This window comes from Lissotriton vulgaris, chromosome 11, assembly GCF_964263255.1.
Source record: "Lissotriton vulgaris chromosome 11, aLisVul1.2, whole genome shotgun sequence".
In the NCBI taxonomy this organism is placed as follows: Eukaryota; Metazoa; Chordata; class Amphibia; order Caudata; family Salamandridae; genus Lissotriton; species Lissotriton vulgaris.
Genome location: NC_141699.1, coordinates 134,666,033 through 134,680,721, shown reverse-complemented (window position 1 = coordinate 134,680,721; position 14,689 = coordinate 134,666,033). Strand labels below are relative to the sequence as shown.

Below are 14,689 nucleotides of genomic sequence, written 5' to 3'. Positions count from 1 at the left end.
CACCTACAGGTAAGCCCTTAAATACCCTGAGGAAAGGGTTGGGACGATTCAGGGATACCTCCTAACGGAGGGGTTGGATAATGGAGAGGATACTCCCTTGTCCAGTGTCGTGCCAGAGCAGGAGCCAACGGCTGCATGAGCTGGTTTGAACTGGACTATGCAAGGAGGACACCATATGTGCCCTTCAAGCCGACAGAGGCGCTGGCAAGCGCTCTCAACCAGCCCCAAAACACCAAACCCTGTCTGGGAGGTGGTCACACCTCCATGTGACTGGATACCTATTGTTCTCCCTTCCCCTGCTCGAGCTTGGCTCAACAGCAGAATCGTGTCTCTGGTCTGCAGCAGCCATGTTGTGCTGTCCGGGTCTAGAAAACTGGTACCGGGAGCACTGAGTGTCTCCCGGAAGAGGTTTACAGTGCATGGAATCATACCTCCCACACCAGGTATGATTCTAACATTTTTGATACCAAACATGACCAGGTTCGTTACAGCCAGTTTAGAGATGGTCCTCGCGTAATGACGCATGGCCACTCTATGTATCGTAATGGCTGATGCACTCATAACCGGGAGAATGGACTCCGAAGGTTGTAGGGGTGTCCGGCTCATGCAGGGGCACCCTCACACTTAAAACCGAGCACTCTGCCTTCAGGATTTAAAGACCTGTTTTAGGGGTGAGTTATAGGTTTTAAGTGCAGTGACCAGAGATATAGGAAAACCTATATCTGTCATAAGTGGTGACAGCACCAGCTTGCACAGGCTGCAATGGCAGGCCTGTAGTTACAGTTTGAGTGATCCCCCATGGGTGGCATAATGCATGCTTCAGCCCATGGGGGACCCCTGGTGGACCTATGCTCTGGGTACCTTAGTACCATATACTAGGGACTGATAAGGGTACACCAGTGTCCAATCTGGGATGTACCTAAGTACTTACCATACCAATTTAGGGGAGAAAGCACAGAGAATGGGGTCCTGATTAGCAGGATACCAGTCAAACTAGTCAGAAACAGTATATCACCAGGCAAAAAGTGGGGGTAACCATAAAAGCAGATCCTACTTTCCTACAATCTCTATCAAGTATGTTTTTTCCTAATTTCGATTGACAAGGTCTAGGTTCTTATATAGTGATGCTCAGGGGCGCAACTAGACTCGAACTTGGGAGGCGGGCAGGGGCTAACACTCCCAGCCAGGGCTGGCCCTAGCACTGGTCGCACACGGTTCACCAGTCTTTTTTGGCGCCCCATTTCCTCCTTCTCCATGAATTCCTTCACTAGTGGCACTCACCAGCAATGCACCTCATCTCTCTATAGCACCTATCTGACAAACATTTAATTTTTTAATAGCGCTACTCGTAGTTTACTCACACTTAGTTCTATGATCTGCATGGTGCACATTCTTTGTAGCAGGCACATTAACCCTCTTCCTTGTGTGGGTGGCAGAAGTGCTCATGTGAGTGCACGGTGAGCGATGCGACAGTGTAAGAGTAGGGTAAAAGGCGTGACTGCAGGGTGAGTGAGTTGACCATATGAATTTGGGTGGGGATGTAAGTGCAGAGTGGGACGAATGAATGCATGATTAGTGATGGGCTTGTTTGAATGAGATTGCAGATTGAGCAGTGAGGGGGACAGGTGAGTGAAGTGTCAAATGAGTGCAGGGTGAGTAGTGTGCTCGTGTGACTGCTGGATGAGGTATAGGGTGAGTGTAGAGTGATCACTGTGAGTGCAGGGTGAGCGGGTGAATGGTGTGAGTGCATGGTGATCAGTGTGAGTGGTAGGAGCTCGCAGAAGGAGCTCCAAGCGCTTGGGATCCCCTATTCTGGGAATATCCCTGTCAGCGGCAGTCATCGTTTGGAACCGATCACGCAAGAGTAACAGGAATAATTCTATCAACATTGTGTGCTAATCGCACATCTATTCGCACAAGGCCTCGGCAAAATATCAGCGCTTAACCACTGCTGTCCACACAGGCTCGGGCTTGGGACTGCTTCTGATGTTGGCCGTCCGTCTGATGGGATCGAACAAGACGGTAGCCTAAGGAGCTTTGGCCAGGTCGATAAGGACAGAGGCCAGCTGGTACTGGGATACTCTGAACGGCCCTCGGCGACCCACAGAAGGAAGCCTCAAGATCTCTCTGCCGCAGCAGCAGGTGGACCCCCTGTTGAGTCTACAGGTTTCCTGGGGATGGAGCACCAAGCCCCTAAAGACTCCGACTCGAGGCTGTAGGCTCTCCCCATTGTTGCAGCAGCCCCCGGCGACCCGCAGATCGATGCTTTAAGATTTCGCTGCAACGGCGGACCCCTGGTGACCCCAGGACGAGACTCCGGGTTTCCTGGTGTTGGAACAGCAAGCCCCTAGAGACCCCAGCCCGTGCGGTAGGATCTCCTCCTTGTTGCCGCAGCAAGCCCCCGAAGACCGCAGGAAGAGGCGGCATGTTTTCTTTTTTCTTTATCTGTCGCTGCAGCAGCGGGCCCCCGGAGACCCTAGAACGAGGTGGCAAGACTGCTGGGTTACGGCAGCAGCGGGCCCCCGGAGACCCTACAGCAAGGCGGCAAGACTGCTGGGCTGCGGCAGCAGCAGACTGCCGGAGGCCCCAGAGCGAGGATGCAAGAGGACTTCTAGGCTACGGAGAGAATTCTCTATGCAGCCCGCCTCCTCAGGATCAGCACACAACAACCCCAATAGTGCGTTTGTTGTGGCTCTTGTGACTGAAGATTCAATTTAAGTGAAAACAATATACACATAGCGACCACGACACCATGGCAACATAGCCCTCATGCAACAAAGGGGGCCTTGATGTAGCCAGCAGAACAATCTAACTTTGCCAGAAACGACTTCAGCTTCGACATCGCAGTGGAGGTAATTGTACCTTTGTGTCACTTGCCTTTATTTTTATTTTTATCTGCATTTTCTTGTATATCTACATACTTATTAAGAGGGCAGTGGCTCTGGGTTGTACTCTCTTAAAATGGCCAATATCATAAATAACAAGGACAATGGGCCTCCCCCATCCAGTGGTCGCTCCTAAGTGTGTTTTACAGCATCTCCTCTGAATCTAATTAGTTACAACTGAAATAGGACTATTTTCCATAGCAGTTTCATGGACAGCGAAACAGGACTACACTGGATATCCCACAGTTCCCCATCAGCTTAACGGACAGTGAAACAGGACTATACTTGTTCTCCCAAACTTAATGGAAACAGACAAAGGACTACATAGCTGGTTAGGAAGATCTCTCTCAAAGAGTCGGCCATCTTAGATTGTCTCTACCACAGTGGTATAGCCCACAATCTCTAAGGCTACCGACCTCTCCTCCATATCACCTCAGGTCCGAACTTCGTTACATTCTTCCCTCTATATATTTCATGCTATTCTATTGCTATGCCCTGTGTCTTTTCTTTTCTTTTCCCCCACATCCTACTTTGCTCCTGGCACCCTTAGTGCAACCATCAGGACACTTCAGATTCAACCCCCGTTTCCCCTTCAGCCCATGATCATCTAGCCATCTCCTCAGTTGATGCCTTCTCCCTTCCTCACCCTCCCACCCCCAAGCCCTCTGCGCCGCATACCTCAAACCCCTACGAGGCCCATACCCACCTTGCGCCTCATATCATTTCACCTACTGTGCTGGTCATATCATAGAGCTCACACATACCTACAACATCATTTATCCCCCAGCCTCTCAAAAAATCAGTCAAACGATTCAAGCACAATTTTATAAAACTTCAGCCTGAAACTCTCTTCGCTGATCCCTATTTCTCACCACACAACGGGAATACAACCACTGATATCATTTTCCACATGAAATAAGGAGCCCAATGGAGGAAAGCATTCCCAGCCTCACTCTCTATCTCTTACACTAGGAAAACCGCACATGGTCTCTTTATTTGTATTTCCCCCTCCCAGCTCTTCCAAGCGACAGAAACCATCATCATCTACAATAACGGAACTATCCTCATTCAAGCCACAGACAGTAGTTTAAGTCTCTTGGATAACACCTTCCCCATCATTAAAAAACAAGTGTCTAAACCCCAAATTGCTACCCAAACTACTCCCATCGCCAGCACATAAGATGTAACATCTCCTACCCCATCTGACAGCCTCGCCCCTCTACCACCCCGTCCCCCACTTGCATTGGACTCATACGCTACTTACACCCAGATCACCCCTCCCACCAACACACCTCACATCACTTCACCAAACCCACACACTTTACCTCCCAGCACGTCTGAGACAGCATACGCTCCCCCAATAGACAATGAACCCCCTCCGTGTAAGTTCATAGCTCCCCTCCCCTCTAACATCATTCCTCACATAACCATCTCTCCAGTTACCTCATCCTTGCCTCATAATGACACTCCTTACACGTACTCCCCCCATTAGAGCACCCCCCTCCAGGTCAGTTGGCACATAATAGGACACCCCATTACCACTCTGAAAACACGCTGCCCCTAGAGCACACCTGCTCCCAATTACACCTCCCACACCCACACACCAGCCAGCCACCTCCACAACTAAGCCATCTACATCCACAACTCATCCATCCACACTTGCAACATTGTCGCCAACTGTACTCATACTTGCATATGCTCACACACCTAACTAGACCACATCGCAGCCATCCACTTGCATAACACAGCCACCAACCCCATTCATAACCGCTCCAGACCCAAGACTGGATGATATTATGACCGCACTTCACCAAATCTTAAAGGAACTCCAAGCTTTTAAAGAGGTGATATCGAGACAATCATGGCGCACTAGGTCCTCAAGCGCTCGAACCACCTAACTTTCACCTCGAAACCTACTCTACCCAGTTGCAAAACAGTTCCCTCCCGTAATATATCAACCCGCCCAATGCGAAGCATCAATCCGTTTTCGGAGAGCGATCTTCTCTCTCTACTACACTCTTTCGAACCCTCTCTTAAGAACCCCATAAATCCTACTCAGATGACCATCCCTACTATCCCCCTCAACCCGCACAGGTCCTCTACACACAACAAAAGAGGAATCATCGACAACAACCTAAGAAGAGTCCCTCTCATTAACGATCCCACTTCATCCCTCATCACACCCTGTCTTAAATGCACACTCCTGAATTGTAGATCGGCCTCTAGACACGCAGCGGACATAGCTGACCTCATTATCCCACATGAGCTGGACCTGATAATATTAACCGAAACCTGGCTAATGGAACCCTCCACTCCACTCATCGACATTCTGTTGCCCCCTAACTAAGACATCATCAGATTGGATAGAATTGATTAGATAGGGGGAGGTATCGCCGTATACATCGTAGCAACATCACTGTAAACAGAGCCATATCCCATGTATTCTCCTCTTGTGAATACTTATGCCTCAACATCAGCAGCAATGGCAAACCATTATGCTCATTACACATCATCTATCATCCACCTGGGGACAACCCCATCTTCACCAAACACCTCATGGATATGGTTTCAACGCACACCAGGTGGCAAAATACCCAAATATTCTTTGGCGACTTCAATCGCCATTGGAACGACCACAACGACGCAGTGGTCAATAGTCTCAAAAACGTCCTCAATGCTCTAGACCTCACCCACATTTGCAACAGCCCTACACACAATAAAGGCTCAATCCTGGATTTAATAATCTCCAAAAGGGATGTCATTCAGCTGGATTCGATCCAACCCTGTGACCGGTCAGACCATCATATTATCACCTTCTTTATCAAGGAAACAGTGAAACTTAACGCGTTTCAATCCACAAAACCAAATGTATGGAAAAGAGACTTGAAAAAACTCAACCCCCACACATTACCTTCCTCCAGCTACAACCTTCTTCTAACCCCTGCAGGTTCTTCCGACGTCCATGATTTCACCAACCACTACCTCAATTCCATGACCTCGATAATTAACGAGGTAGCCCCCCTTCAACTAAAGCGAGTTTCCACTAAAGACTCTAAGTCCTGGTACGAAGGTCTACTTAAGGAGGACAGACGGTCTCCCAGAACTTCTGAATGCAATTGGAGATCAGTCCCATCTGCTAATCACCTCAAGATACTAAGGAAAAAGAGAAATGCATATAATAGAAAGATCAAGCGCACTAAAGCAGACTTCTTCAGCCACCAACTAGACCAAGCAAGAAATCACCCAAAAACAAATTCTGAATTATTCAAAACCCAATCTAAGGATGCACCTCAACGGCTACAAGACATAACCTGCCCTCAACCCAACTGCGAAGAATTCTCTGTCTTCTTTAATCAGAAGACTGACAACATCATGAAGGACCTCCTAAATGACCTAATTTTACACTCTGGTCCTCATACGAAAACCTCCCTTTCATTCCCAACTGCGCCACACCAAATCCCCTCAAAGTTTGACCTAAAAAATGACACAGCTTGGTCGTCCTTTGCTACTTACACTGAAGAAGCTTTATGCAAGATTCTTAATGCCCTGAAACCTGCCAATCACCCCATTGATCCTCTCTCCACAAACGCTGTTTAAGATTTAACCCCATGGCTTCTGCCTCTCTGGACCAAAATCATTAACAGTTCACTTCAACAAGGTTGCATCCCGGACACCCTCAAAGTTAGACAGGTATCACCCATCCTAAAGAAACCCACAGCTGACCCTTCGGACCTAAACAACTATCGCCCTATTTCCAATATTTCTACCTTGGCCAAACTACTGGAAAAATGTGTACACCACCAACTGACAAAACATATTGATCACTTTGACCTTCTTAACAAACACCAATCAGGCTTCCGAGCAGGTCACAGCACTGAATCAGCCATGACCCACATTATTAACGATGCGCTACAATTCCTTGATCAGACCGGAACATGCCTACTCATCCTGCTATTATTAAGAGACAAGGGAACCCGAAGGTAATGCACTAGGGACCTTGGGCGTTCACTTATTACAAAAAACAGTGGACCCTAGTATTTGATGAATCAGGGTAAGGATAGGCATACACTAAATAGTTAGTATGTCCTTTGTCCAGTCGGACAGGAATTTATTTGATAACTATATACAATTGAACAGAAATTCCACATAAATGTCAAGTGGGCACGACCCTTGACCCACAATGAACAAGACAAAACAACAAAAATTCAGGCAGAAGCAAACAAGGCGGTCTGTATACTTGTACTCAGTGAACAGACTTGATTGCGTTTTTGGGGGACAATTCTATGGCCAGGTACGTGGAACATCCATGGGGGCTATTTTTGCCCCCAACCTGGCCATCCTTTATATGGACAACCTAGAAACATCCTGCATTCTGAATACATCCAATCCTTTCCACAGTGGCATAGCCCTGTGGAAACGTTATATTGATGACATTTTCATATTATGGACTGACTCCACAGACTCCCTTACCCACCTTCTACATTGGCTTAACAACAATAGTGGGGGGCTTAAATTTAGTATTTAGTGTATGCCTATCCTTACCCTGATTCCTCAAATACTAGGGTCCACTGTTTTTTGTAATAATTACTCATCCTGCTAGACCTATCATCAGTCTTTGATACGTTCAAACACGAGAACTTGTTAGATCTTCTGAAACATAGAATGGGTCTATCAGGGTCAGTGCTAAACTGGTTTACCTCCTTTCTCCATAACCGGACGCAAAAATTCAAGGTCAACAACACTCTGTCCAAACCCGTACCAATAACGTTGGGAGACCCACAAGGGTCCTCTCTATCTCCAACACTATTTAACCTGTTCATGGAACCACTCACCGAAATGCTACAGGCGTCTAACGTAAAATATCACATGTACGCTGATGGTACACAACTATATCTTAAGATCCACACCCTAGAAGACATTAAATTGCTTAACACAACGCTTAGGAACACCCAGATATGGCTAGCAGAAAACCATCTCAAATTGAACGCTCTAAAAACCGAATTCCTCCTTGAAGCTCCACCCGCCAAAGTCCCCATAATGCAAGACTGGATCAAACATCTTACTGCATTCAACGTTCAACCAACCATTGTGGACTCAGCGAAATCTTTGGGAATAACTCTTGACAGCAACCTCAATATGCAGAAACACATTAACATCGCAACAAAGGGAGCAAACTTCCAGATAAACACATTGAGGAAGTTGAAACCCTTCCTGCCAGTCAATGACTTCAAGCTGGCAGTGCAAGCTCTAGTTATCCCTCATGTGGAGTACGGAAGTGTCTCTTTGTGTGGCCTTCCAAAAGCTACAACAGCACCCCTAAGAGCCTCAATAAATGCTGCATCGAGACTCATCCTGGTTTGAAAAGAAGTTCCCACATTTCCTCAGACTTGAAAGCCTTGAACTGGCTATCACCTGAATCCAGAATTCACTTAAAAATAGCGTGCATGACACATAACGCCATACATCAAAATGCACCCAGATTTCTCACACAGCAATTGACGATCTCTGGTGGGATAAGATCTTCAAGAAGTGCGGAAAACCTACTATTGAAACCGCAAAGATTCAACAAGAAGAAAACATATAAACAAACCTTCTCTGGGATGGCGCCCAGGATATGGAATACACTTCCCCCAGAAACCAGACTAAATTCTTCTACTGCATCTTTCAAAAAGGAAGTAAAATCGATTCTCATGGCAAAATTCACCTGAGCATAGACTAAAGAAATTCTGAGAACAATCGTACCCTTACTAGTAATCCTTACCATGACAAGGGTCCAACTAGACAACCTAGTCACTTTATCTGCCCTTGACCTGATTCAATGGGTATGTCCTGTTATGTACCCTACTGCTTTCCATTGCACAAGATGTTATGTATACGTGATTCACCTGCATTTATTTGTTTGTATAATTTACCTGACTTAATGTAAAGCACTCTGATATCCTCAAGGATCTTGTTCGCGCTCTATAAAACCTTCAAAATACATAAATAAATATATTGTGATCACTGTGAGTGCAGGTCGAGCATGAAAAGTGAAGGGCGAGAATGAGGAGTGAGTTGTCTGAATGCAGGGTGCATTCCCAGACACTTGAAGTAATTCCACTTGTTATTGACGGCGGCGTAGGGTTTCAGATACAAGTTAAACTATTGCTATTATGGCATTAATCAGGGATCGAGGGTGGAGGAAATAAATAATTTGCTGATCCTGCAGCAAACTTCCAGTGTTCTGATTAGGGTTGCCAGCTCATTATTTTGATGTCCCAGAAGGTACAAAAGTAATCAGTCACCTAAAGCTGTATTTTCAGCACTTCTGTGCATACTTCGAACAGCAAATATAAATAGAAAGCACTTTCAATTGTGTTGTAGGGCTGCCTGAATGATCCATGACTGATAATTAAACGGAACAAAGACAGAAAAGACACATTGCAAATGAATACTTACTTTGTTTTATTTATAACCCTATTTATTGTCAAGATGAGGTCTTTGCAGGCTCTTTAAACATCACATGGCTGGCATTTTTCTTTTGACAACCCTACTTTATATTCCTTTTCATGAAATGCATTCTCACACTATGGCAATAAATGTCAAATACAAGGAAAAGCCAAAGTGGCGGCCCAGGGGGTACTGGAACCAGAAAAAACATCTAAGCCTCAGTAACAAATTTACAAAGGTATGTAAATATGCCAATGGTCTTTAAAGACCTGTGAAACACTCAGGCATGCCGGTGATAAGACTCCAGACACTGCCCAGCTGAGACCACAGCAGCTCGAGCTGAGACACACAATGTGGTGGGGCTGAAGCACTTTTAGCCCCATGGGCATTGCGTGCCTGGTGATGCTGATATTGCGTCATATGTGTGTGCAGCGTGGCCTCCATGTGGGGCCTGAACATCACCTTCCCCCCACGTGTCCTTGATTGCTTCCAGCAGTGCATTGTGCATGAGAAACTGGCCGGTACCCAAGTCACAAATATTTGCTAGGGTGTCATAAGTGCGGAGGGTGCTGTTAGAGAAAAGATCTCCCAGAAAGAACACCCCTGCGTCAAGTCCACTGCTGGTGATTGCAGTGTGTCGTCAATAATTTAAATCTCTGGGTGAGCAAACGTGGGATCTCCGAGCATACACCACACGCAGGTCTGCTTGTTTCATAAACCGTTGCCAGCATCGCCTCGCCCCACACACGCCTCCCGGGGGCAGTCGGCGGGCGGGGGAGTTTCACCGAGAACCGTTTCATGTCAGGAGATAGAAGCTAGCGGGTTAGACAACTCCTCTTGTATACCCTCCCCCCCCCCCTCAAATATCGTAGCGTATCTTCGTCCCATGGATCAGTACAGAAATTGTCCACCTTCCACCTTGCCTAGGTGTGGAGCGCAGTAGGAAATCCTTCCCTACTAAAAGTGGATTTTATCATGAAGGGGTTGTTTCTGGTTATGGGATTTTCCCCTAAGTGCACTTTTTTTTTAAATTTACTGGAACTTTGTTAAGTTTTGAAAAAGCTTAATGGAGTTAGTAGAAGAAAAGCTTCACAACTTACCAGTGCCCTACATGTAATGAGTCTCAGACGTTATTGTTACTCTTTAGGTACTCCAGATACTTCAGGATTAGGACAGGCTGAGGCCACGGCATTCTCATGACATACACTTTTTTTTTTTTTTTAGGAGTTTTATATAGTGCGAACTAGACCCAAAGGTATCAGGGCGCTTTACGTGAGCACCAATTGCGTTAAGGATGGACACATTATTTTATTTTTGTTAGGCATGGGGAGAGTAAGTGATTTGCCCAGAATCACAGGAAGTTGAGCGTCCCTTGAACCCAGTTCCACAGCTTCGAGGTCGCCCGCCACAGCTGTTAGGCCACATCCTCTCCCTTACACTGGGTATGAGGGGTACACCAAAGGAGGTGCTATGCTAAGCGATTTGTAAAGCGCATGGCGACCCAGAGGCATTGCAGCGCTAGATAAGAGAGTTTGCACCATTAAGACGAGGAAAATGCCTAGAAAGTCCAGAACATTTAGAAAAGCCAGGGTTTGAGAGCTTTTTGAAAGCGTAGCTCATTGTCTATAGCTTTGATGGCCTAGGGGAGAAAATTCCAGAGTTTAGCTGTATTATAACTAAAGGACCGTCCTCTGCTTCTAGCCTTTTTGATAGCAGTAACGATAACCAAATGAAGATTCGAAGATTGGGATGTAGAGGGTGACTAACTGGCATGGGATAGACTGGCCTTGCACATGTATGGCTCTGAGCACAACAACTTGAATTCTATTCTTTGGGTACTAGGAAGCCAGTGAAGGTCTTTTAATCCCTGCCTGTTTGGCTGACTGAGACCTGGGAATTCCAAGTAGCATGCGTGCTGCCGCATTTTGCACAACTTGTATTTTCCGAGTGACTACTTTTAGGAACGCACAAGTGAAGTGCATTGCCGTAATCCAGTCGAGATAGAATAGGAGTCTGCCCCACCACCCGTCTCGAGGTCTGACAGAGCAAGGACAGAATCTTGTGTAACATACGCAACAGTTCAAAACAACTGGCCGAGATTTTGGTGGCCTGGGCTTCCATAGTCAGTGTCTTCAAGCCACAGGTGGGATAAGGGGTATGATTTTTTTTGCCAATCATCAAACATTTGGCTTTTGCATCTAATTAATTGAATACACGTGTCTTTTCTTTTTCACAGCCCATTAGTTTACTTATGCATGCAGCGATATCCTTATGTAACTGTGTCACAAAATATTTATACTCATTATGTTATAAAAATGTGAACACCTTTAAATCGCAGCTCCCTCCCCAACTTTTCTCCCAAGAAATGCTAAACCTCAAAGCAGGTCTTGCAGAAATGCCAAGGAAAAGAGTGCTACCAAATGCTCAGCCTGCTCCCGACTGTGAACGTCATTTGGTCACAAGCAGATTAAAAGGAAGGGTTTCAATTCTTTCATAAAACTCAGCAAAAGAGGGGGCAGTATCAAGTGTTCGAAGAAGGAAGTTTAGAAAACAGGGCTGCAACTAAACCTGGACATATTACCTGGTATATTTAAACGTGTGTTCTTTTTCAGGAGAGCCGTATGCCGAAGCTCTTGCTAAAGGAATGATACTGGTCGGTTTCTTCATTCTGGCTGCAGTTCTGGGTGGACCCTGGAATAAGATCCGTCAAGCTTGGAACAAAACTACATTTTAAGGAACCGTTGTTGAAGCAAAAACTGTGTACGTTTATTGAAACACACAGATGCCAAAACAGTTTGTTTCCATGCGACACTAATGTATATTTTCAGATATTTAAGGCTTGTTGTAAAAATTATATGTACTAGAATTAAATTGTCAGAGCTTATATGTATATAAAGGTTTGGGGAAATCAAATGTAGAATTATGTTTTTTAAGATTTTTCAGTCTGTTTTACACATTTTATTGAAACATGACAACGTAATGTTTAAAATTAAAAAAGACTATTTTTGTAATACATTTTTCATTTTCCATTTGTTGTATAAATATGTGATGCATATCATGAACATAACAAATGTTGGTCTGCGGGTCTCTTTTTAATTTACGTGGACATTTTTCCCTGTACTCATGGTATGAGCTGCAGCAGGGGAAAAAACTTTCTGCGACGGCTGGTCAGCAACATGGTGGATCGGTCATCATTTGTGTTACCCCTGGAGACGGAACCTGAAAGCTGTAGTTTATCTTCAGCAATAACATTGCTAATCTCCCCAAGGCTCTGGAAATTCACTCCCAGTGTTTGGGTGGGCATTTCACAACTTTTCCTGCCCGGGCTTCTATGTTTTACATTGCTGGACTGAAAGTAGGCCAAAAGAAGTGGCACTGGAGGGGCTCCAGTGAATTTGGCAACCCATCAGGACTTGTTTGACAGGCATTACATCTTTAGTAAGGGAGTTCCCAATTGTGGTACTTGTCACATCTACGCGATGGCTTCCCCCACACACTAAATGAGATGGGGAAGGAAGAGGAGGGCTGACATGTCATCCGCCTTTAAATGATACCTTAAGTCTGATGTTTTTTTAATATATTACTACACCATTGAAAAATTGATCTAAGTGTCTTGTAACACAGATACACTAAGCATGAATGTCTTCGCACATCCAACTCAGGTTGGCAGTACCACCAGTAATTTTGAACATTCTTGGAAGGAAGGAGTTTGTACTTTAGAATCGAGTCTTTATGTGTTAAATTCATTGATGTTAATAGTATAGATACTACCAAAATATAGGATGTAAAACATGCTTGTAGTAAAGTGTATGAGGATTAAATGTTAAATTGGAAAACGTATGAAGTAAAATGTACTCTGAAGGATGCACAGAGGAGACATGGAACAAAATACTGTGGAGAAAAGGCCTTGCCATAATGGCGCATAAAAATACTGAAACCTGAATAGATGGATCTGGGAGACAGAGGCCTAGAAAGGTCTACATGTGGAGGGGAGTTGTGTAAAGTGGAAAGTCTAAAGTTACAAATATTTGTGGTACGACGTGGTGGCTCAGGTGCCAGGTAGTCCGAGTAAAATGTGAAATTAAAGATGGAGTGAAGGCTATGGGGACTAGAGGATATATTTGGAGTTGACGCTAAGTTAATCTTTAAGATTAGCTTTACTTTTCCATGAGCTCTTCGGTTGCCCCATTGTCCCAGTATGAACTCCTAGATTGCTCCCAGTAGTAACTGGTGTAAGGGTATGTCGATTACCCTTCTTGTGTGCTATGGACGCCCAAGACGAATATGTGATGTTACAACGCAATCAAAATGATTGCGGTATGTAACATTGCAGTTTTTACAACGCAAGTCATTACAACGAATTGCGCTGGAGGCCGCTTGACTTAGGAGTAGTAAGATTTACTATTCAAACACCACTCTACGTACAGTAGGGAAGGTGTTGGAATAGTATGTCTTACTATTCCTTAGGTTATAGCGCCCTCCAGTGCAAGTCGATGTAACGCTTGCGTTGTAATGGCAGCGTTCTAAATGCATCGCGGTGTAATCACCACAATGTAAAGGATGTTTCCCCCATGACAGTTTGACACAAGAAGATGCAGAAATTTAGCATTCGGTTTGGAAAAAGCGCTCACGTGCAAGCACTTCTCTGGTGTACTAAGGGCTGACTGTGTTCATGGAGGGAACCCAGTGCACGTAGCCTTCACCAGCCCTTGGTAGCAAAATCTTGTTTCGGAGTGGAGACAGATTGAGCCACGTTTGGTTATAGAGAAAACAATTTCTACTCTAGAGTAGACACTTCCATCTATCAACAAAGTAACCTGACACAACATCGGGCACAATCAATGCTAAAATGGGCAGGAGTGAGGACAGTCGTACCATCCTAGTAGAGCACAGACTTGCTGAGGTCTGAAGCACCATGAATATTTAGAAATCCTGCATCTAAAAATCAACACTTTGGGGGAAATTGCTTGAGCAGATGGAATTTCGTACTCTGCTGTGGGATCTGAACTCTGAGTGGGCCCAGCACCAAGGGAACCTTTCAGATTTATTCAAAGTGTAGGAGGAGACTGAAAAAGATCTGAAGAGGTGGATGGTGGACAGCATTTCAACCAGTGTTAGACCGTTCCCCGTACTCCACCGAGAGCTGTTGTGAGGGATGCATCCTTGTTAGGTCAGGGAGGTCACCTAGGAGAAGTGGACACCAGAGATCTCTGATCTCCACATCAACTTGTTGGAGCAGCAGGCAATACGCTTGCCACTGAAAAATGTTGTCCCGTCAGGGACAGGTCCTCACAAACAACACTACTGCCATGTGGTACTTAAACAAAGAGGGTGGAGATGGGTCGTTAGTCCTGTTCAAGGAGGCTTTCCACTTT

At 45.4% G+C, this 14,689-nt stretch overlaps 1 protein-coding gene across 1 annotated transcript in view; it reads left to right on the top strand.

The window, feature by feature from the left end:
- Positions 1 to 12,227, top strand: part of TCTN2 (tectonic family member 2) — a 229,100-nt gene extending 216,873 nt beyond the window's left edge. The window contains exon 18 of the mRNA XM_086942904.1: positions 11,927 to 12,227. Coding sequence (XP_086799030.1) covers positions 11,927 to 12,048 — 122 coding nt within the window. The 3' untranslated portion in view covers positions 12,049 to 12,227. The remainder of the gene's footprint in view (positions 1 to 11,926) is intronic.
- The last annotated feature ends 2,462 nt before the right edge of the window (positions 12,228 to 14,689 follow it).